At 42.7% G+C, this 21,632-nt stretch overlaps 3 protein-coding genes across 3 annotated transcripts; 2 read left to right on the forward strand and 1 right to left on the reverse strand.

Moving 5' to 3' along the window:
- The first annotated feature begins 15 nt into the window (after positions 1-15).
- On the forward strand, positions 16-3,898 carry LOC135366671 (replication factor C subunit 4-like). Its single transcript, XM_064599479.1, has 10 exons — positions 16-347; positions 415-493; positions 777-856; positions 937-1,053; positions 1,137-1,206; positions 1,291-1,364; positions 2,162-2,408; positions 2,933-3,013; positions 3,599-3,715; positions 3,777-3,898. The coding sequence occupies exons 1-10, from the start codon at positions 229-231 to the stop codon at positions 3,879-3,881; spliced, it is 1,089 nt and encodes a 362-aa protein (XP_064455549.1). The 5' UTR covers positions 16-228; the 3' UTR covers positions 3,882-3,898.
- LOC135366669 (DNA replication licensing factor mcm7-like) lies at positions 3,889-15,360 on the reverse strand. The gene is made up of 15 exons (XM_064599477.1): positions 15,225-15,360; positions 15,005-15,084; positions 14,738-14,902; positions 14,452-14,576; positions 12,673-12,853; positions 12,451-12,588; positions 11,698-11,880; positions 11,176-11,257; positions 10,858-10,989; positions 10,684-10,767; positions 9,755-9,966; positions 8,145-8,326; positions 6,894-7,146; positions 5,702-5,811; positions 3,889-4,967 (listed from the first exon to the last, which is right to left on the reverse strand). The coding sequence occupies exons 1-15, from the start codon at positions 15,253-15,255 to the stop codon at positions 4,760-4,762; spliced, it is 2,166 nt and encodes a 721-aa protein (XP_064455547.1). The 5' UTR covers positions 15,256-15,360; the 3' UTR covers positions 3,889-4,759.
- Positions 15,361-15,535: 175 nt separating this feature from the next.
- On the forward strand, positions 15,536-20,773 carry LOC135366672 (DCN1-like protein 1). Its single transcript, XM_064599480.1, has 7 exons — positions 15,536-15,590; positions 15,676-15,889; positions 16,215-16,383; positions 16,734-16,864; positions 17,016-17,098; positions 18,513-18,609; positions 20,288-20,773. Exons 1-7 carry the CDS (start codon positions 15,588-15,590, stop codon positions 20,383-20,385), a joined length of 795 nt encoding a protein of 264 aa, XP_064455550.1. The 5' UTR covers positions 15,536-15,587; the 3' UTR covers positions 20,386-20,773.
- The last annotated feature ends 859 nt before the right edge of the window (positions 20,774-21,632 follow it).

Genomic DNA, 21,632 nt, shown 5'->3' on the forward strand with positions numbered 1-21,632 from the left:
TCCGTCTGCTTCCATCTTTGCTCAAGTGTGGGGCTGCGATCGCGTAACAAAGCGAAAACGCGCGCTTTAGCGATCTTGATTTGCGTTTTCTGCTAACTAAAACAAACTTTTTCGAGTGTTACCGTAATTTACAGTTTATTCTTTTTATAAGGCACTGTTGTGCAGCTAGACAGTCTTTTGACTCACGCCTTGAAGACTTCAACACTTAATTACTTTCAGCGCAAAGCTATGCACGCCTTCCTCAAGTCTGCGAATCCCAATCTCACTTTTCCGAAGGAAAAGCAGAAAGACTCTACAAAGAAACAAACGGCGAAAAAAGAGTCAATCATCCCATGGGTTGAAAAATAGTAAGTTGCCAACTCAAACTTCACTTTTAAACGAGAATCTTACTCGAATTATTCTTTTTTTTCATAGCCGGCCCAAAACTGTCGATGATGTTGCACATCAAGACGAAGTTGTATCCGTGCTCAAGAAATCACTCCAGGGCGCTGATGTAAGGAAATTTTTCGCTACATACAACAGCCGCACATCACACATAACGGCATGTTTGTTACTATATAGGTAACACCAGCAGAACAACTTGTTTGTGTCAGGATATGAACTGTCTAGTACCGAAATCTTTGACACCGTTGTAGAATTGCATGCATTTGGCACGTGCGGGCATGTCAAAAACTTTGTATTTTCATTAAAATCAGGTTGTATAATTCATATTTGATGGCAAAATTGTATCTTTCATTTAAGCTTCGTGTATAGCTTGAATTGCAACAAACTTTCAGTTACCAAACCTGCTGTTTTACGGCCCCCCTGGCACCGGAAAAACGTCAACTATCTTGGCTCTGGCCCGTGAGCTGTTCGGGTGAGTCCATCCGTGCATTCAAGGAATTTCACGTGGTGGTATATTGGAAAGGTAGCACGAATCATTTTTGCTCCACGCAGTGACATGTACAAGTCCAGAATACTGGAGCTCAACGCCTCGGACGAGAGAGGCATTCAGGTGGTACGGGAAAAGATCAAGAATTTTTCGCAGTTGACAGCCAGTGGCATCAGGCCCGAGTCAGTCCACTTTTCCGATTGACGAAGTTTTTCAAGTGACGGTAGTCAGCAGAGTCGTATAAATACAATTGTGATTTTCGTAGTGGAACCCCTTGCCCGCCTTACAAGATTGTCATCCTGGATGAAGCAGATTCCATGACGTCCAGCGCCCAGGTAAGAAACTCGTAGAAAACAGGTGTAACTAACACTTGGGAAAAAATATTGTGCGCTTTAGAAACAGTGCTTCTTATATTGCAGGCAGCGCTACGACGAACGATGGAAAAGCAGACCAAAACCACACGCTTTTGCTTGATATGCAACTATGTGAGCAGGTATGTTTGTGGTACATTTATTTATTTATTCACATACCCCAAAGCCCCTCACAGGGCATAAGCACCCTAACATAAGCATAAGGATGCATATGCACAGGCAACAGGGTATATGGATCCTCACACTTTGTTACAAACATTGCAGTTTGTAACCCGCAAGAAGTTCGGTGGGATAAAACCTGTTGAAATGTGTACGTGTGTACTACAGATCTTGTCATTTGTGCAGCATTAAAAATAATATTTTAAACATAATTAAATAAAAAACAATTTCATTTATTGCACTAAATTAATTAATAAAAAGTATCTTCGACATGCTTGCTTTTTTTTTTCTTCAATATGCTACAACAAAGGCCAAATAAGGGGACAGCCCTTCAAATATACAGCCGTCATTCGGGGCGTTTCTCTGTACTGGTTTCATACACAGATTTCTGCAGGATTTTAATCTCTGGGAAGTGTGGAAATTTCCCTAGGCGGTGCAATGACACCTGCACCTGCTTTAAACGTCCTTTTACCTGTTTTGAGGGCATTGCAAAATCTTTAAGTGAGGGGTGCTGGGAAAATCCCCGGTTTTACATAATTTCTGTCTTTCTGCATCCGACAAGTAATAATTGCGTTTTTAATAAGTTTTTATACGGTCTTACACAAAAAACAATGGTTACTAAATATGTTTTAGAAGATATATATATATAAATTCTGAAACCAAAATTTGTGAACGAGAACAAGTGGTGTTATTCATGCTGCACAATATGTTCTGGGTACCAATTCTCCTCAAAACATAAAAACGTTCAAAAACATTTTAGGATAATCGAGCCACTGACCTCACGTTGCTCCAAGTTCCGCTTCAAGCCGCTTCCCAAGGAAGTCCTGCTGAAGCGACTTCGGTCGATCTGCGAAGCGGAAAGCGTTGACTGCGAGGACGATGTCTTGGGTTTCCTGATGGATGCTTGCGAAGGCGACATGAGGAGAGCAGTGAATTTGCTGCAGAGTGTCTCCACGCTCAAAATGGGAGAACCAGTCACGTCCAACGACGTTTCGGAAGTTGCCAATGTAAGTTTTATTCAACTTGCAGTAGGTGTTTGATGTTACGACCCTTTGAGGTGGCACGCTGGACACCACCTGATTCCATACAGCTGTTGTATCCAGAGCTTAAAGTTTTAGGGTTTAACCCGAATTGAAGGTCGCCTCTTTAGGGTGAAACCCGATTTTTACCCCGCAAATTGCCCTCGCCGAGACGTCTGTGGGAATTCACGCTAACTTGTTTGGCAGCAAATGCAGTTATGTCACTGTTTGTACCAAACCACTACAGTTAGTTCGAGTAACTGAGCCCGATTTCTCCCCGAATTGGAAATTTTTCACCCGAATTTGCATGAATTTAGAGCACATGTTTATTTTTTTACCAGATTTTTACCTCCAAATTTAGAAGAAGAAAAAATACCAGAAAACTTCAGTCTCTATGTATAACATGCCACGCCCGTTTCTCTTTCCGGTGAAATGCTAGGTTGTGGGAAAAAGATCTTTTGGTTTTGCTTCATTAACGATGCGCATGTTTCGACGTACATTTCCTTTTGCAGGTCATTCCAAAGTCCTGGGTAGACCGAGTGCTTCAGGTCTGCTCTTCAAGCTCGTATGAAAAGCTGCAGGCTGTGATTGAGGTATGGTTTCCGTTTCAGTTTTTAAAGGGATTGCAAAATTTCCAGAACACCCCGTAAGATTTTTGCCGAAAATGATACTATTGAGCAACTTTTTCGTGAAAAAAGTGTGCTCAGAAACATCTATTCTGTCAAAGAAAAACAAGAAAAAAAATTGTCTCATAGTTAGGGCCTGACTTTTTAGGGTTAAACCCGTATCCGCCCGATATTTACCCCCCGAACGAAATCTGTAAAATTTGGGTTTAACCCGAATCTACCCGAAAACATCCGGGTCGCGTGGCACACTCATAAGCGTGCATTAAAATAAAGTTTGATAACATTGCTAAACATTAGTTCCATGTTAAGACAAATTTTTATTAAACAAAAAAAAAATCACCCGAATACACCCGAATTCCTGGCGACAGAATATGCCGTAACGGGATTTAACGCGAATACACCCGAATTTTCAAATGAAAAATATCACCCGATATTTACCCCCCGAATTTGGCCAAAAATAAAACCCGAAAAAGTCAGGCCCTACTCATAGTCCCTTAAGGATTGTTTCATTGTTATGTCGAATTACATGAAGTATATGTTATAATTTGACAGGACTTCGTGCTAGAAGGTTTTGCTGCATCGCAGCTCTTCAATCAGATGCATGACATCATCGTAATGAGTGAGGACTATACAGACAAGCAAAAATCTGTGATTTGTGAAAAACTAGCAGTAAGTACATGTGAACGTTGCCCATCAGTTTACGGGTTTTTGAGCATTTATTTTTTTTCAGGTGTGCGATCACAGACTGTTGGACGGAGCAGACGAATTCCTTCAGATTATGGATTTATGTAACACAATTATGGTGCAGCTGTGCAAAGCCGATGTTTCTGAATGAATTTCCGTTTCCTTGTATCGCTTTATTTATTGAGCAGTTCACAACGTTTCACAAAATATACAGCACGCAATAATACAAGTCGAAATTGCGAAAGCAAAATGACCATCTCGTGGCAGTGGTGGCTGGTCTTACTTCGCAAAGTAGAAGGACAGTAACGGGACATAACTTACAAAAAAAGTAAAGAAAAGTGTTTTTGCCGTAGTTTGGACCCTATCGGTTTACATACATCACAGCGGTACATTTTATTCTGCATTTAGCACAGAATGGTTTAAATCTCTGTTGGGCACCTATGCGTGCTGCATTTTATAACGCTGAAACAAAATTGAAAGTTGGGCTTGTTGGTTGAAAGATAGTGTACGACAAGCAAGGACACAATGGCTGAAACAAAATTTGTATTTCTGCCATATTTGCATGTTTTGACCACGACCATCCCATAATCGGCAACCCCCTATAAGGAGCTCGTCGTGGGTTTGACAGACATCGCCGCTCTCATTACACTACAGAGACCATGACCAGCCTTTTGGACCAGTAAAGCCAGTCCTGACTGAAATAACTGAAGTCTTATTATAAATAATAAAAAGATGAAGGTTTATGAAGTATACTACCTGAGTAAAGGCACTTCTGAAAGCGTTTCGTCCATTTAAAATCGTCAAGAACGGCACCAAGTTGTAAAACCATTTTTACCTCGTAAAGTACTCTCAAAAGTATCCACTCTTCGAAACACACAAAAACATAGCAAAAGGAAAATTCTCGGTACAAAAGGCAAGTGACATTATCCAATACACATTACAAGTTGAATATTACAAACGCAGATCAGTTTGAGCACAGCCTCACATTTTTCTGCTCTCTCGTACCTGCGATGCTCATCAGGTCACCATTCAAACGAACGTAATTTTCGTTCTGGCTTGATTAATCTGCCAAACATTCAGTTCCTCATATTCCTCTATGGCTTCCTCCACCTGACCTGGTCGGAATCCGCGAGAGGTGCAGCGTTCGACGGCTTCGCTCATTTTCACGGTCTTCCCGCCAGACTCCGCAGCCATATCTCGGATCAGAGCGAAGATCTTGTCCGTCACGGTTTGGATCCTGTTACGACAGGGGTACGTTAGGCACTTGCCCTTCACTACGCTAGAGGTCTGTCTGCACGATGTACAGTAAAACCCGTGGATAGCGATATCGCGTATAACGATATCCCTCGTAAAACGATGGTTTATGATTTTACCGTCAAAATATATATTGTTTCTATGGGGAAACGACCCGCGTACAGCGATGGAGGGCCGCGGTTCCGAGTACTCGTATAACGACGTGGGACGCTGTCTCGTGCGCGTAACAGCGCGTTCACCGCGATAAGATACAGTACAATCTCGATTATACAAATCTCACGGGGTAGCGGAAAGAATTCGTATCATCCGAAATTCGCATCAAAAGAATTAAACCCGCGAGTCGCGCGACAGTGTTCTAAAGCAAGCTTCTCCTAAAGCACGCAGGCGCTAGGTGAAGCCGAGTTGCGGAATGGTGACTTGTAGGGTTGCCAGAAGATGTCCGATGTGTTCCCTGATTCTCTCCACAAGTTCTGGTTGCTGTTTTCCCAAGCCAGTGCGCTATCACACAGCCTCGCGTTTTTTCTTCGCATCCGTTTCTTTTTCTTTTTTTGCTACACGCGAGGTGGCGCGCGACTTTTTCGGGGATGCGCTATTTAGGTCAGCCCTCGTTTAACGATGTACCCCGTATAACGATAGAATTCGCGATTACCATCAGTATCGTTATACGCGGGTTTTACTGTATGTCTGCAGCAGAAAAAAATAAAAATGTGTTCTTACCGCCCGGAAGGTTCGTTGTGGTGCACTAGAGAGTCTCGGGACATCTCCATCAAGCGCATGGCTTCGTTTACATCATCCTTGTCTACGACGTCTGCTAGCCTGAGCCTTGCCTGGAACATTATATTAACAAGTATTGCCGCTGTGTTTCGGAGCCCTTGTGTCTGGCATCAACCCACAGTGTGTCACTTAATGTTCAGTGGCTGTTTTTTTCTTTTTTTATGCCTCACTAAACCGGTATAATTGTTTCATGAACAGCATGCTGTACTCCATGCGGTCTTCGTGCAAACTGGTGCTTTGACTTCGCCTCTTTCTGAATTTTTTTTTTTAATGTGCTATTTTAGTTCATTCGCAGACAGCGCCTGTGAGCAATACAAACAATGCCTTGAAGGGGCAAAAATGCAAAATGGTCCTCTAAAGTTTGATTTTGATGATTAAAGATGATTTTGACCCCTAAACGTGTGATAAGAACACTGTTCCAGATCACCTTACAACATGCCCGGTATGAGCAGAAAGGGCGCTTCGAAGCAAAAGCAGATGATCCCAATCAATCACATTTAAGATGCACCAATTTGGAGAAAAGCAGTGAGGCACAGACAACGTGGAAAATCGTAGAAACGAAGTGGCTTTGTGATTTGCAAAACCTTGTGTGTTTATTACTGCGTAACACTGGCTTGCACAACAAAAACAAACGAAAACAAGAAAAGGACGTTTCGACGCCTATGCAGGCATCCTCATCATCTTTAAAAAATGTGAAGGAACTGTTCATGAGAAGGGGAAACCTTTTAAAGCCTTGTAGCAGTCCGGTAGGGGCCCCTTGTGATGATTACAGGCATTGTTGTCTCTATGAATGTGCCATGACTCGAGGACTTTGTTGTGCTAGCCAGTGTTGCGCAGTAATAAACATCATGACCCCTGGCTTTTGGTCTATTTTCAAAACCTTGCATGCAATACACAACATCAACATTGTAGGAAAAAAAAATCAGGTCTGAAGGAGCAGCGTCTGTAAGCCCCGAGCTTTCAATGTATTTTTTTTTTAAATGTTTGAATGAATGTTAACTACGTACAACTATCTACGATTTTTTTCTCCTTATTTTACAAAACTATGCTCATAGTTAGCACGGTCATCCCTGTACGATGTACGCAAGTTACCAGTAACGTAACGGTTAACATAAAGGTAAGTAACGTAACATACCAGTGCCGTTGAGAGACGCAGAATGGCAAGCAGAGTACGGGGGGACATGAACGTGCTGTCTTTGCTGTTGCGCGCTTCCTTGCGCATGTCCACGTAGGCCCCCACGATGTACTCCGTCAGAGACTCCGCTATGGCTGGAGTCTTGCGCTTGCACAGCGCAATATAGCGGCGCATCAGACGCATGTCCAGTGGTTTCAGTGTCTGCGGCGGCTCGGCGCAGTTCTTGTGCACAAATGTGATGTGGTTGGCCAGGCTGTTAAAAAAAAATGGAATCGTCAGCGGGGCCAGTTTGAATATTCCTAAGTGCACTACCAGTTTCACGCTGCATTTCCGAACAGATTTTGGGTCAGGCGCATGAAAACTTATGGGTCAGAGATGGGATGCAGTTTAACGGCCTGCCGACAGGGTGAAGCCAAAGGTTTTGCGAAACATCTAATATGAGTCCAGCCTCACACATGCCTCTTTGGAGATATTGATTTTTACTTTTGATCGAGAAAACTAACTTTTGCAATCTAAAGAGTTAGAGTGAAATCTCTAGCACGTAGGAAAGTGAGACGTATCAAATAAACATTCAACTGCAATTGCTAATTAAAAAAACAAAAAACAAAAAAAGGATAGCTATGACCAGAAACCTCACTTTTGGTAATTGATATATCAAATAACTAAGTGTAGTCGCACCCAAATCTACACAAGACAATACAAGTATTGTCAATATGCTTGAACTTCCTTATACAGTATCATGTGAACTCTGATTTTGTAGGGTACTGTGTCTGACAACATAAGGGCACTGCAAGGGTTCTTAGAACTGTATTAAATAGTCCTAATTTGCATGTAATATGTAGGCAGATCTAGAATCGCACAGCAATGCTCACAGCAAATAATTTGAAGCAACCCCCTCCCCCATTTAACAAAACGTTTGGCACAAAAAAATAAAAATAAAAAGACTGTACAGTATTAAACTTCCGAAGCATGACACACACGAGAGCTGGCAACCCTAAGTGAACACCACTCTGTTGCACACATGATTGCATTAGCATTACTGAATTGACTTACTTATCATTGCAGACTACCACTCGTGCAGCTGACACAGCCCATGCAACATTCAAACTGACCTCTCCCCTTTTCTCCAAATAAACATATATCTAGTGGGATTGCAAAACGCGAAATAACGTTTTGAACACAGACAAAAGCTTAGGTTGGGAAACAAGAGTGATTGCTTCCCCGGCAGTGAAGACTGAACGTGTCACATACCGGAGGTCGTTCTCTCGATCCGGCTTATCCTGGATGAGCCAGAGGAGATCAAAACGGGAGAGCAGGGCAGCAGGAAGCTGCACATTCTGTTCGATGGTCCGCTTGGGGTTGTAACGTCCGTAGGCAGGGTTGGCAGCTGCCAGGATAGATGTACGGGCGTTCAGTGTCGTCAGGATGCCAGCCTAGACACAATATGAGGCCTCTATTGTCAACAAGCTCTTCTCCTGTTACAGTGGCAATCTGAGACACCCATGGCACTGCTATTATCTATGCTGGTGTCAAAATATAAGACTGCTGTGTTGCCTTTATTGATGCAATACTTGGTGAGGACGAAACAAAGAGTGACATTGTAAGTGGAGAACAGCGCGGCTGTTACAACCGTATTAGTTCCCAAAATCATTTATATCGTCGTATTTTCTGTTACTTAGCATAAAAGAAAGTAACTTTCATCTTGCCTCAAAAATCCAGATGGGTTTGTCAACATTTAAGCTGCACAAATAACATTAAAAGCAATGCAATTAACAGCCACAACATTAAAACCTCGCAACTGAAATTTTCGATACAGTAGTATCTGTCTATGTGCAAAACTGGCTGGTGTACTGACAAAGCCTGTTCAATTCAATGTGCATCCAACGTAGTGTATAGTTGTGCACGGCAGGTACACATTAACTAATTGACAGTGAACGAATTGAAAACAAGTAGCAATTACTAGAAAGGCACTCAAACAGCTGCATTTCATTACTCTGCCCTACTGGTAAAGAGTGTGATTCTGCATTTCAGTTGTTACAAAATGATTCACTTGAGTGTACACAACCTTAGATCTCTATATCTTAGTTATGATTAGCTTTCATTATCATATTTCTTATATCTACAGGGTTAGCCCAGCAAACGTTACAGATTTATATCGCATCGTAAAAATAGAAGACAGGATTTAGGCAGCCCCAAATTTTGCAGACCGGTAGTCATTTGTCTGAAGCTTTGTTGAATTTTTTTTTTGAGCATTATGGTCCTGTAGAAGGGGAATTAAAAATATAGCAAAATCTCACTCCATGCATTTTCTATGGCTCATCTCACTCAAAAGCTGCCAGTTTTTCCTATGTGCACTTGAATTTCATTTAACCACACACAGGTGGCACCAACATACAGAAGAAGAGGATTAGTGCATAATATCAGCATTCGCATGTCACATTGTTATAAGCAACGCCACCTGTGTGAGGTGAGATGAATGTGAAGCCGACACAAGAACAGTTTTTGTGTGAGATAGGCCATTGAAAATGCATAAGGCGAGATTTTGCTTGATTTTTAATTCTCTTTCCGTATGATCATAATGCTTGAAAAAAAATTAAATAAAATGTATTTAAATAAAAATTTAAATATTTATAAAAATAATATTTAAAAAATTAAATAAAACTTATAAAAATAAAACATTTTGATCGCTTCATAAAAATAGAAGACAGGATATGGCCACCCCAAACTTTGCAGACTGGTAGCCATTTGTCCGAAGTTTTATTGGAATTTTTTGCAAGCATTATGGTCATGTAGAAAAAAATAAAAAATTTGCAAAATCTCGCCCCATGTAATTTTAACTATGAACGTCTCTGATGCATTACCTTGGCAATAGAAATAGTTTGCTGCTCCATGACTTCGTGGATGGCTGTGCGGTCAGAGTCAACCATCTTGTCAAACTCGTCAATGCAGCAGACACCCTGATCAGCCAGCACTAATGCACCTCCTTCCAATGTCATCTCACTTGTCAGAGGATCTTTCACGACTGACGCAGTCAGACCCACCCCTGACGATCCACGTCCCGTGGTGTACTGACCTAGAAACAAAATACAATTGGTCGGGAAATGGTAGCTGCAAACCAAGCGGTGCTTCCGTCCCGTAAGCAGAAGGCAATACTTACAAGGTAATCGATGTTCTTAGATACTTGAGAAAAAACAGAGGTTGATCGAGTTAAATGGATTACAATTTAAAGTTACGATCTACTCTGTGTTGTAGAACTTGTATGTACTGGTTAGAATATGCTACCTTTAAGTGCATCGTGGAACTGGTTAAAAGCGTTTCTAACCAGTTCGATAAACAAGGTTAAAGACAATTCTGCATTGCAATAAATCATACATGTAAGTTGTGTTCACGCGTGACCCTTGTTTGTGCCCAACATTGCTTGTATTGATTTGTGGAATGCACTTATGTGACTCAACAAAAATATTATAAGGACAACTGGTGAAGTAATGCGAAAGTAACGGCATTACTTATCAGAAGTAACGGCATTAGTAACGTGTTACCTACTACCGCAACAGTAACGAATAATGTAGCGAGTTACTTTTCGAAAAAGTGATGAGTAACGGTAGTGCACTACAAAATAAAAGTAACTTCCCCACCTATGCATTACAGTAACATATTTCAATCGTTTGTGTAAATAGTGCCCCCTCCCTTTAACTTATCTACCTAATCTTATCTACTCGCGTATAAGACGCACATTTTTTACGAGTGCATCCAACATGCTAGTAAATCTGGCATAAATTGATAACCTTACTTCTCGGGGCCAGCCTATCAATGTAGGACAGCAGCTGAGACTTTGCCACTCCGGGATCTCCCATGAGACAGATATTGATATGACCTGAAAAAAAGGCAGAGGCACAATGTTAAAAACTTGCGTACGTACATAATGCTGCAATCTACTGAAAGTAAAATGCCTATAAGCACGTACCTCTGATCTTCATGCCATTTGGAATTCTGTCAACCCCTCCCACAAGCAGAAGCAGCAGCGCTTTCTTGACATCCTCATGGCCGTAGATCTCGGGTGCAATACTGCCGGCTAGTTTCTCGTAGAAATTCTCCTCTAATTGCGAGAAAGACACATGTATGTAAGACTGTTGTACTTAGATGAGTCAATTTATCTATAAATGCTGTTATACAGAGACTAAAATTGATAACATAAGATATAAGATAGAGGACGGTAAAAAACAAGAGGATAAGATTGTAACACCACAAATTTTACACTGCCTGGGCAATGGCTCATGCCTACCTGCCAGTTGCTTCAACTCTTCAGCGTCCATTTCTCCTTCGTCTAGTTCATCATCTTCAGTTTTATTCATCTTCGTGATTTTCTATGCAGCATAACATAAAGTATCACAAATTATGTTCTACGTAGAGGTACCAGATTCCTAAGACTTCTCGCATTTCATCGATATATGATTATGCATAGCCATATCAGAGCACAAAAATCAATATTTTTAATATTTGTCGATATGCGGCAACATCCGCAAGAAAAATACTGTTACTTTACGGATATGACACTTTATATTCAATGACACTGACAACGTAAAATTGGGGGAAAACATTAATATATTGTTCGGGCCCATGCATCATTTTGTGTACTTTCGCTAATACCAGGAAATCTCACGGTACTTAGCATTTCTCAAGAGAGTGCACTTAACTACAAAACTTGCAGCATGCAATAGAGACGGCAGCACACTCGAGTGGGTCTGGCAGACACTTTCACCATACATCATATTACATATAATTGGCTTCTAACGTGGAAACTCACATGAGCATCTAGGTAGGTGTCCGACAACAGCCCTCCTTGAATCTGTCTAAACCCCGTTCTCAGCAGAGGCAAAAATATGCCCGTGATGGCAATATGGTCCCCAGGCTGTGCCGACCTCGTGAGTTCTCCTCGCACAAACACTGTCATGGTGCGAGGTATGTTGCCAACGGGAACTTGGTCGCTCTGAGGAAAGTTGCAAAAGTGAAGCATGTAGATATGGCTCGTGAACTTACATTTCAGTAAAATAACACAGACAGAGGGGTACATAACAGACACATTTTCGTTACTCTTTCAGTTTTTTGTCTCTGGGACGTTTCCGTTTCTAATACTACCAGACTTTCAATTTCTCTTCTGTTACTGTTTCCGGTCATTATAGAGCTGTGAATAGACAGCCCTTTAAGCTCAGTCGGCACTCCCCTTTCGCCTAAGTGATGCTTCAATGTCACACGTACATGCAACGCGAGTAATTTCTTATTTCACTTTGGTGACATCTAGTCTCCCGGGATTTAGAAAAAAAAAAAAAAAATCTGTATGGCTTCACCCCTGATGTCATAACACACCAGGCATTAAACAAATTCAATATCGACCGATCATTTCCCTTTCCGTTTCCCGCAATGGCTGAAGGTTGTATGCTTCTGTTTCCCAGCTCCAATTTCGGTAATTTGCCGTTTCTTGTTTTCGATACCATTACTGCTCCCTGGTTCCGACTGCATGCAGGTGTGGGCATGCACTTATAGAATACGTGCTGCTTACGTGTTCCTGAATCTTAAGTTCTTGAAATTTAACGAACTTGGAACCCCGCGTCTGGAGATAGAGGCGACCACCGGACCTGTTGACTCGGCAGTCGTCACTGGGACACATCAGCAGAGGCATAAAATTCGGGCTGTTGATCTGTAAGAAAGAAAATTAAATTTAAAATAAATAGAAATTAAAGCGAGACAGAGAACAACAAGGGAGTTACGGTAAAGCACCCACAGGTTGGTAAGTCTCCGCACCGCACTGGTCGCAGGTGTACGTTGCCACGGACATCATCGGCTTGACCTCGGTGCATCGAGTCACGATGCCTTTCACGACCACGAGTTTGCCGATGGAACTGGCCTTCACGTCGCGGACGGACATCGGCTTTGTCTCGGAAGGGAGCTTGAAGTATACTTCACTGCGTGACAAATTTCACACGTTAAGGTGTGAGCTATACACAACTACACTTGCTAGAAACTAGGCTTGTAAAACTACACTTGCGAGAGAAAAATTGGTACTTTTCAATCGATCGTACCTGTCTCAAATATCACGAAATTTCGATTGAACCGCCGCAGGAAAATAAACACAGAGAGAAATTTACACTACCGTAAGTTGGTTATGATATACAGGGTGAGTGCAGATAAAGTAGCCCCACATTTATGCATGTATGCTGTTCCCTGCTTACCGCACGAACTTCCAGTGGCGTGGGGTCAGGGGCGGCGGAACGGGGGGGGGGACAAGCGTACATTGTACCCCCCTGATATTCCTAGGGGGGCGCAAAATCGTCATTTCCACCAGGTGGAAAAGGGCTCAAGTGGGCTAATTCAAAATATCTCGGGGGCAAACAATCCTGTGATCATGCACCTTGTGAAATCCGTAGTCAAACTAAAAGCAGTTGCGCAGTTCTTTGAAAAGCGAACCAAAGAGAGCACCTTCGCCGGCGCGTCTACATCAGGTATGTCAGCTGCAGTGTCTCTAACAAGTCTACCGGATTGAGCCCCGATCCAGCTAGTTTTGCGCCTGGCATGGCTTTGAAAGTTTCTACAAATTGCGACTTTTGAGTCTACTTGTCTCATTGCCATGATTAGGATTTATGTTAACATGTGTGTTCCTCTCCTTGTCACGCCAAGAATTTCTAACCACAGATACCACAGTACATGTGGGTTGGGACATTAGGGGGGGGGGGATGTGCAACCAGGGGCTTGTCCCCCCCTGAACTCAAAACGTTCTGCTGCTCCTGCGTGGGATGATGCATTTATGCAATGAAAACCAACAAAAAAATCGTAGTAATCAAACTTCATGTAACAAAAAAGTTATCCATGAAAACGTTGCTTTCTGCGCATCCTGAATTTCCTATGCAGAAGTCAATATGGCGGTTACGGTTCAGTTGCGTCTAGCTACCGCTAGGCGTGCCACGTTTCGTTTCTGCATAGGTGGCACCCCCGGCGGTTTGGCGACACAACTACTGTGCTACACTGCAATGTGCCATTGGAAATACACGGAGCAAAGTTCGGGTTGCTAACAATTTTGTTACGCACAGTTTGGTTACCACGATTTTTTGGTTGGTTTTCGTCGCATAAATGCGTCATACTGGGCCGCCGGAAGTTCGTACACCATGCAGGAGACGCGCTATGTGCGAAATTGTGGGGCTACTTTATCTGCACCCACCCTGTATGTGTTTGCGGTGGCGCTGCAGTTCTACCAGTTTCCCCACAATGTTCAATAGGTCTTGGTCACATGCAATACCCATTTTTTCAAATGGCTACTTTCCACCTACAAGCTTGAAATTTCAATTTAACAAAGTTGGCTTTCCACCCACGCTACGCCGTTGCCCACACAACTCTATGTTTTATCGTTCGCTCCACTTACATACCGCCAAATCACCAAAAACCGCCATACCGCGTTGCACAGCTTCGCAAAGTGCATCTCAGTCGAAGACTGCCGCTATGTGCATACTATATACATATCGAAAGAAAGAAAGAGGAGAAGCTTTAGAAGAAATCAAAAACAACTCACTATCTGCGCATAAGTTCCGGTGGGTACTTGTTCCGCGGATCACGCACCTCGCCTGGTTGGTGCGTGCGTGCCTCCATCAACATGCGGTGCTCTATATACACATCCAGGGCATCCTTCGCAATGACCTGGATGTCGAAGAATATAGAAAGGATGACTGTTTAAGGCCTGCATCAAACATGCACTTCTACTCTCCATATGGTTTAAAGATTTTCAATTAAATTCTTTTCATGGTTAAAGTTTTCCGCACACTAGTTGAAGTGCCCCCTGTGCTAGTTTTGCATCTCACCTCTTTCTGCCTGAAATCTGGAAGCATTTCGTATACCACATCCGAGAACAAGTTCGCATAGCGCCGTGCATTCTGAACGACTGCTTCCGCCAGAGCAGAGTCAAACCCCTGAACATCGTCGAGATCGATGGTGAGGGCTACTTGTTCTCGATGTGCAAGACGAACCTGTAAAAAAATAGCGCCCATGGCGAAAAAAAAATAAATAAAAAATTAGAAATCATACTCCGTGCACGCTTTGCCTGAGGGAAGAATTGGATAGAAGCTAACCAATTGTTTCGAGTAAACGAAGTCTTTCTTTCCTTTGGAGTCGGGTGCGTAGAAGTCGATTAAAAACGACTTGATCTTATCTGAAAAGCAGATTTTTAAAATGAACAAAGGAGATGCAACATGAAGCCATCTTTAAAGCGGTGTCCTAAAACTATGTTAACAGCTTTTTCATTGCTAACTGCACAAACGATATTCAACGGGACCACAAGGAAGTACGAACCACGATCAGTTGCATAGTCTTTCGCCGTCATGTTGAAATATTTTCACTTAAGAAACAAATCCCAACTCAACGGACGGCAACTGCAACTGCTAACAACGAGAGCCGGGAGTGGCGGGAGTTCAGAAACGGCGGGAAAACGATATCACGTGACTTTTGTTTCTGCATTGTTTTCGAAGTTTTACTTTGCGTACCACTGTCACGTACTTGCTTCAGAAACACGGAGAGTTCATTTTAACCCCTTTTTACGTTGCATTGTTTAAGTTTACCAAGGTAAAAGTTCGACTTAAATCTAGTGTCAGCGTATCAGCTGTGAACGGATAGCACGCATGCGTAGATGAAGCAGTACTGTCTCAATGGCCGAAAATGGTAGGAAACGAATTATTTACATTTTCCATATTTTTTTACCAGCCGCACTTCCTATCTTTCTCACAGAACATGCTCTCCTTTTCAGCATAAATTAAAGTCGTCTCAAAAAGAGAAGGTAAAACAATTCATCGCATTTACGCAGACAGGAGAGAAGACTGCTATCTACTGCCTAGCACAACACGATTGGAAACTTGATGTTGCATCGGACAATTTCTTTCAAAATCCTGACATGTATTACAGAGAGCCGAAAGGAGCTGTCGATCGAAAAAAGCTGGAGCACCTCTTCAACAAATACAGAGGTACTGATCAGTGTCACACTGCCTCGGGATTGTCAACTTTTAATCTCGATTAGGCTTAGTCATAACTTCGATGAAATATGCTCTGTTTCAACAGTTACCATTTACCTACCGCGTGTATCGTTCTACAGCGAGCAGAAAGAACGCGTGACAAAGTACAGCATAAGTTGTTGTCACGATCTAACGGATGTAGGCTGTCATAGACATAGTCATGCACTTGTTTCGAAATGAGCTATTGCATAACAGTTGGACGCTCGAAGCGCTCAGCGACAACCTTGCCCTTGTCCGAATCCGGAGGGTCTCTCATTTCGTGCACCGTCTGTTGCAGACCCACATGAACCTGATAAGATGACCGTCGACGGCATTTCAAAGCTGCTGGAAGATCTCAACCTAAATCCAGACAGCAAGCTGGTCCTCATACTTGCGTGGAAATTCAAGGCATCAACTCAGTGTGAATTTACTAGGGATGAATTTATGAATGGAATGACTGAACTGGGGTAAGGCAATCAAGGAAGAAAGTGCTGCGAAGATACAGAACTTTCCTTTCATTGGGATAGCTGTAAGGCTGTGTGATAATATCTGGAATGTGGTGCCAGTATAGTGATGTGTTCATGAAGTGTCCCAGCGCATGAAAGGGTTCGACGAGTTCCACCGGCTCATGATCGCGTTGTTTATGTGGGCTCTTATTAATTAATGGCTAAGACAAGCATGCTACAGCAAGGGAGTGTCTACGGCAATCAGACACTACATCTCACTAAAAGGACACGATGGTTTGACTACCCTCACATGTCGAGCCGTTGCTTTGGTGCGGTGTACTGCAGTTATATTCCCAACTTGTCCCTTTCAGATGCGACAGCATTGAAAAGCTAAAAAACAAGCTGGTATCCTTAGAACCGGAGCTGAAAGAGCCAATGAAGTTTAAGGATTTCTACAACTTCACATTCAACTACGCAAAGGAGGCAGGCCAGAAGGGCTTGGGTGAGGTTCCAAGTTCCTTTAATCGTTGGAACAGAGCTGCATCTCTGTTGGGCGCTGTTCTGCTTCGTGGACGGTTGCCGTGTATTTTGAGGACCCTGCGTGGAAGACAGAATCTAGTTTTGTGATCAGAACGAAACCTAAATTTTTCCAGATCTGGATGTTGCCATAATCTACTGGAACATAGTGTTTCCCGGCAAGTTCAAGTTCTTAAACCTGTGGTGCCAATTTCTCCAGGTAATTAATATTGTACGTTGCGCTACAAAAAAGGAAGCACAGGAAAGACTAAAAATACTACGCGACAAAGTGTGCATACTACGCAGTAATCGCTGAGCACTGACACATAGACATTTATAACTAGAGCCTGAAGTTTTTGGGAAATATTTTTTTTCCGCAATTCGGGGTGTAAAAATCGGGAAATCAACATGTGCTCGAAATTTGTGCGAATTCTTGTGGAAAAACTTCCAGTATGCTAAATTCGGGGAGAAATGGGGCTCTATTACTCAAACGAACTGTACTGGTTTGATAGAAACAGTGATGTAATTGCGTTTGCTGCCAAACAAGTTAGTGTGCATTCCTACAGACATTTCAGTGAGGGCAGTTTGCCGGGTAAAAAATGGGGTCTCACCCTAAAGAGGCAATCTTCAATTCGGGGAGGAGACGGGTTAAACTCTAAAACTTCAGGCTCTATTTATAACAAATTTATTTCATGGACTTTGTTTTTAGGTCAAAAAGCCGCATAAATTGTACCTTGTCAAAACACCTTGGACATCAAACCAAGATTTTAAAAGTTAGCTCATCAGCCTCATCTACTTAATTGATCGGGCACATTGAAAAAAAATACTGGAAACAATTGCAATATACAGCAGCTGTCAGCATTCAGCTAGTTTCAGTCGCATAGAGCGCTCAATCTTTTTTTAAATCTTGGCACATACAAGTTGGGGGACAAGGTGGCAACAAAAGGGGGGCAAGCTCATCACCACCCATTTCTTTCGTTGCTACTGCTGTGCATACCTGGGTAAATTACTTCCAAAATGTAATTAAATTACATTACTCATTACTTCAGTTAGAATTTAATTAAATTACATTACTCATTATTGCAATGTAATGCAATTACATTGCAATTGCTACAAAAAAAAGTAATGACATTACAAAGTCATTACTGCGAATTTAATCGTAACGATATTGAGGATGTGGAAATTCATTGTCAGACAACACTACGTTGTAAAAACAAGACACATTGTATTCTGTGCCGATTGCGTGCGTCACCGTTAATAGTGGGCATTGGAATTCTTTTTAACTCGCCAGTAGGCGACTCGGAACACGCACTCGATACTTTTGTAAGAAGTAATGAGTAATGTCATTAAAATTACTGCCCTAATGTAATTAAATTACATTACAAATTGCATAATATCAAAAGTAATGCATTACATTACAAATTACCAGAAAAAGTACTTCATTACTGTAATTTCATTACAGTAATGACATTACTACCCAGGTATGCTGCTGTGCCTGCAGAACAATGTCTGCCTCGCGAAGGTTTCTGCAAATCTCTACACATAGCACTAGCACAGAGTGTGACGCGACATAACTGCTCACGAGAGGACAAATTGTAAGCATAACTTGCTGAAGGGTACGTTGAAAATTACAGGAGCACCACAAAAGGTCCATACCAAAGGATACCTGGAACTTGCTGCTCGACTTCAGTGCAATGATATCCGATGACATGAGTAACTACGATGAAGAAGGTAGGTGTTTAGCATAACGCAACGACCTCCAGCTGCTGCCTTTTGAAAGGGCTTGAAGTGTAATGTCACGTATTGACGGTCTGGTGTAGGGTCAAATTAATTAGGATCCACATAATTAGTTCGTTAAAAGTAATTAACTTTATTAAATACAATTACATTAAATTACTAAAGTGCAAAGATTCCCTCAATGATACACATTCCCTCTCCTCAAGAAGCGGAGGGGCCTCGGATTGGCCTCCTCAAACGATCTCCGGCGATGATGGGACAAATCGTTTGCGGAGGCCAATGAGAACTCGCTCCACCATGGTCGGCCTTCTAGCGAAAGAGAGCACGAGGGAAGGTGTAAATCACTTATAAATCACGAACGACGAAACGAACGACTCCCATCCCTTTTGTGTTGTAGTCTTCACTTCCGCCAGGATAAATTTTTGCACTTCAGTGCCCCTTTAATAAAGCTTAATTGGATTAATTTCATTTTATTAATCAAAAAACACTAATTATACTAAAGGGGTTGTGGCAGGTCATCCGAGATAAACATAAAAAAGGCTTCTTTGCACCGAAGTGAACATGCACTGAAAATTTCACAGAGGGGAGGGGGTAATAGAGGTGGAGAAAATGGGCACCTGGAATACTGAAACTCATGCGGCTCTGACATCACAGTCCTCGCTGCCGCCAGTGAGGCCACTCCGACATCTGTAACGTCTGCACTGTGCTCGGGAGTGTGTTCGAAGGCTTGTATCTCGCCAAGTACGATACAAAGAATAATACAGTAAAACCCGCAGATAACGATATCCCCTTGTAGAACGATGGTTTATGATTTTACTGTCAAAATCTAAATTTTTTGCTATGGATAAACGACCCGCGTACAGCGATGGAGACCGCGGTTCCGAGTAGTTGTATAACGATGTTGGACGCCGTCCCGTGCGCGCAACCTCGCGGCGAAAATGGCTGCGATAAGATCTCGATGATACGAATCTCACGGGGTCGCGAAAAAATTTGTATAATCCGAAATTCGTATCAAACGAATTAAACCAAAATAAAAATTGAGGCAAGGAGATAGACAGCGACTGTTCATTTTCCATTGCTGTCAGTGAAAGAGGTCGGCAGTAACGCTTTTGTGTCTCGATATTTGGCCAATGCTGCTCAAATTCGCGAGATGATTCAAAAGGCCCAGCATGTGCTTTCTACCCGCGAGTTGCGCAACGGTGTTCTAAAGCGAGCTTCTCCTAAAGCATGCAGGCATTAGGTGAAGCCGACTTGCAAAATGGTGACGTGTGATGTTGCCAGAAGTTGTCCTGACATGTTCCCTGGTTCCCTCCACGAGTTCTGGTCGCTGTTTTCCCAAGCCAGTGCAATGTCACACAGCTTCGCGTTTTTTTTTTTTTTTATAGCATCTGTGTCTTTTGCTACGCGCGGGGTGGAACGAGAACTTTTCGGGGACGTGCCATTTAGGTCAACGCTCGTTTAACGATGGAATTCGCGATTATGGTACCGTCAATATCGGGATACGCGGGTTTCACTGTATAATTCCTTTTTCCTCAGTATTCTGGCGTGCAGCACAATGCGTTCACGATGTAACGAACACATTGAATGTGTCCCAACCCCTCTAAGTTACCTCGCAGACCTCTCCGACAGAGAGCTCCCCCTACATATTTTTTTTGTCTTTTCCTTTTCTCAGGTGCTTGGCCAGTGTTGATAGACGACTTCGTGGAGTGGGCGCGACCCGTGGTTCAAAATTCCAAGAGCAACGGCAACAACAACAACACGTTTCAGTGAGGACGGAGTGTACGCTCATGTAAATAGGTCCATCTGCACCCATCGCAGCGAAAGACTGTTCTTGCCACGCTCCCGTTACTTCAAGCTCCAAACCACGTGTACATAGCATGCATGCAGAACCGTTTACAGCCTAGGGAGATAGCTCGCAAAAACAATACAAGAAGTTTAGGCCGGTACGCTAATTTAAATGGTGTGTGTGGAATGGGTGGAATAAACCTAGAGAACAAGCGCTTTCTTTTTCCCCCTCCCCGAGGAGAGTTGAATGGTTGCTTCGTTTTTTTTCCCTTCAGTTTTGTGTACAAATGCACTTTTAACCATTAGTGACGTGATTTTAATGGAACACCATCGTGAAGGAACGGCACGAATAAATGCTTTATTGACATTTGAATGGCGTGCTTTTTGTGTCTGCAAATGTCCCTTTGTAGTGCTTGTGACAGAAAGAGTCCCCAATTCTGTCCACACTTTTTCCTTACCACCCCCGTAGAGCATCGATCACTGGTGAGCGCCGATTTCCCGAGCAGAGCTACTTGTCGTCAAAAGCAGATATGGACAAGAGGTGACGTTAGCACCACGACCAGAGCATAGGAGAGCATAAACACCACGACCTACTACAGGTTTTCCAGCAGATTTTAATCCAAGTGCCCGCTAAATTAATCCATGTGCCATGCAAACTTTATGGGACATGGATTAATTTAGCTGGCACTCGGATTAAAATCGCCGGGAAAACTTGTGTATTTTATAGCGACCATATCATAATCTGCAAACCCTATGAGGAGCCCGTCCGCACGATCCACCACTCCTCGGCCCGCAAGACGTGCACTGTGATTGGACAATGGAAATTTGAATTTTGAAACGCGCTGAAGCGGACGTGCAACTACTGTAGCAGACGACGACAACAGCTTCTATGAAAACGCATAGAATGGTGATGTTAATCAAGTTTATAAAGAACCATCTCTCGTGGGACATCCACTCCTTGTACAAAAATACTAAGGTAAGCTGAAGTACAAAGTACTGTAGAGATTGAGAAAGCAATAACCGGGTCGATCAGTAGCGCCACCACAAGCCTATAAAAGTGTCGTTGGGGAGTGGTCCACATGACCTGGTCGCTATAATCTAGTAGGTCGTGATAAACACTACAGAATGATGGAAGATGAGTCACTTAAAAGGTTAGCCAGCTGTAGGATAATCGTTAATTTCTTAGGCAACTTGAGGCCTTGTATGTGTTTGTCCCTTCTATGTTGTTCCAG

The sequence above is a fragment of the Ornithodoros turicata genome, chromosome 8 (assembly GCF_037126465.1).
Source record: "Ornithodoros turicata isolate Travis chromosome 8, ASM3712646v1, whole genome shotgun sequence".
Taxonomy (NCBI): Eukaryota; Metazoa; Arthropoda; class Arachnida; order Ixodida; family Argasidae; genus Ornithodoros; species Ornithodoros turicata.

What these genes read in the sequence shown, in the direction of transcription:
- LOC135366671 (XM_064599479.1), top strand. Translation starts at nt 229, where the DNA reads ATGCACGCCTTCCTCAAGTCTGCGAATCCCAATCTCACTTTTCCGAAG. An exon ending in ACGTTTCGGAAGTTGCCAAT is followed by an intron (nt 2,409 to 2,932) that starts GTAAGTTTTATT and finishes TTCCTTTTGCAG; the next exon opens with GTCATTCCAAAGTCCTGGGT. An exon ending in TGATTTGTGAAAAACTAGCA is followed by an intron (nt 3,716 to 3,776) that starts GTAAGTACATGT and finishes ATTTTTTTTCAG; the next exon opens with GTGTGCGATCACAGACTGTT.
- LOC135366669 (XM_064599477.1), bottom strand. Translation starts at nt 15,255, where the DNA reads ATGACGGCGAAAGACTATGCAACTGATCGTG. An exon ending in CAGATTTCAGGCAGAAAGAG is followed by an intron (nt 14,577 to 14,737) that starts GTGAGATGCAAA and finishes TTCGACATCCAG; the next exon opens with GTCATTGCGAAGGATGCCCT. An exon ending in GATCGAGAGAACGACCTCCG is followed by an intron (nt 7,147 to 8,144) that starts GTATGTGACACG and finishes TTTTTTTAACAG; the next exon opens with CCTGGCCAACCACATCACAT.
- LOC135366672 (XM_064599480.1), top strand. An exon ending in AATGGAATGACTGAACTGGG is followed by an intron (nt 16,384 to 16,733) that starts GTAAGGCAATCA and finishes TGTCCCTTTCAG; the next exon opens with ATGCGACAGCATTGAAAAGC. An exon ending in TGTGGTGCCAATTTCTCCAG is followed by an intron (nt 17,099 to 18,512) that starts GTAATTAATATT and finishes TGAAAATTACAG; the next exon opens with GAGCACCACAAAAGGTCCAT.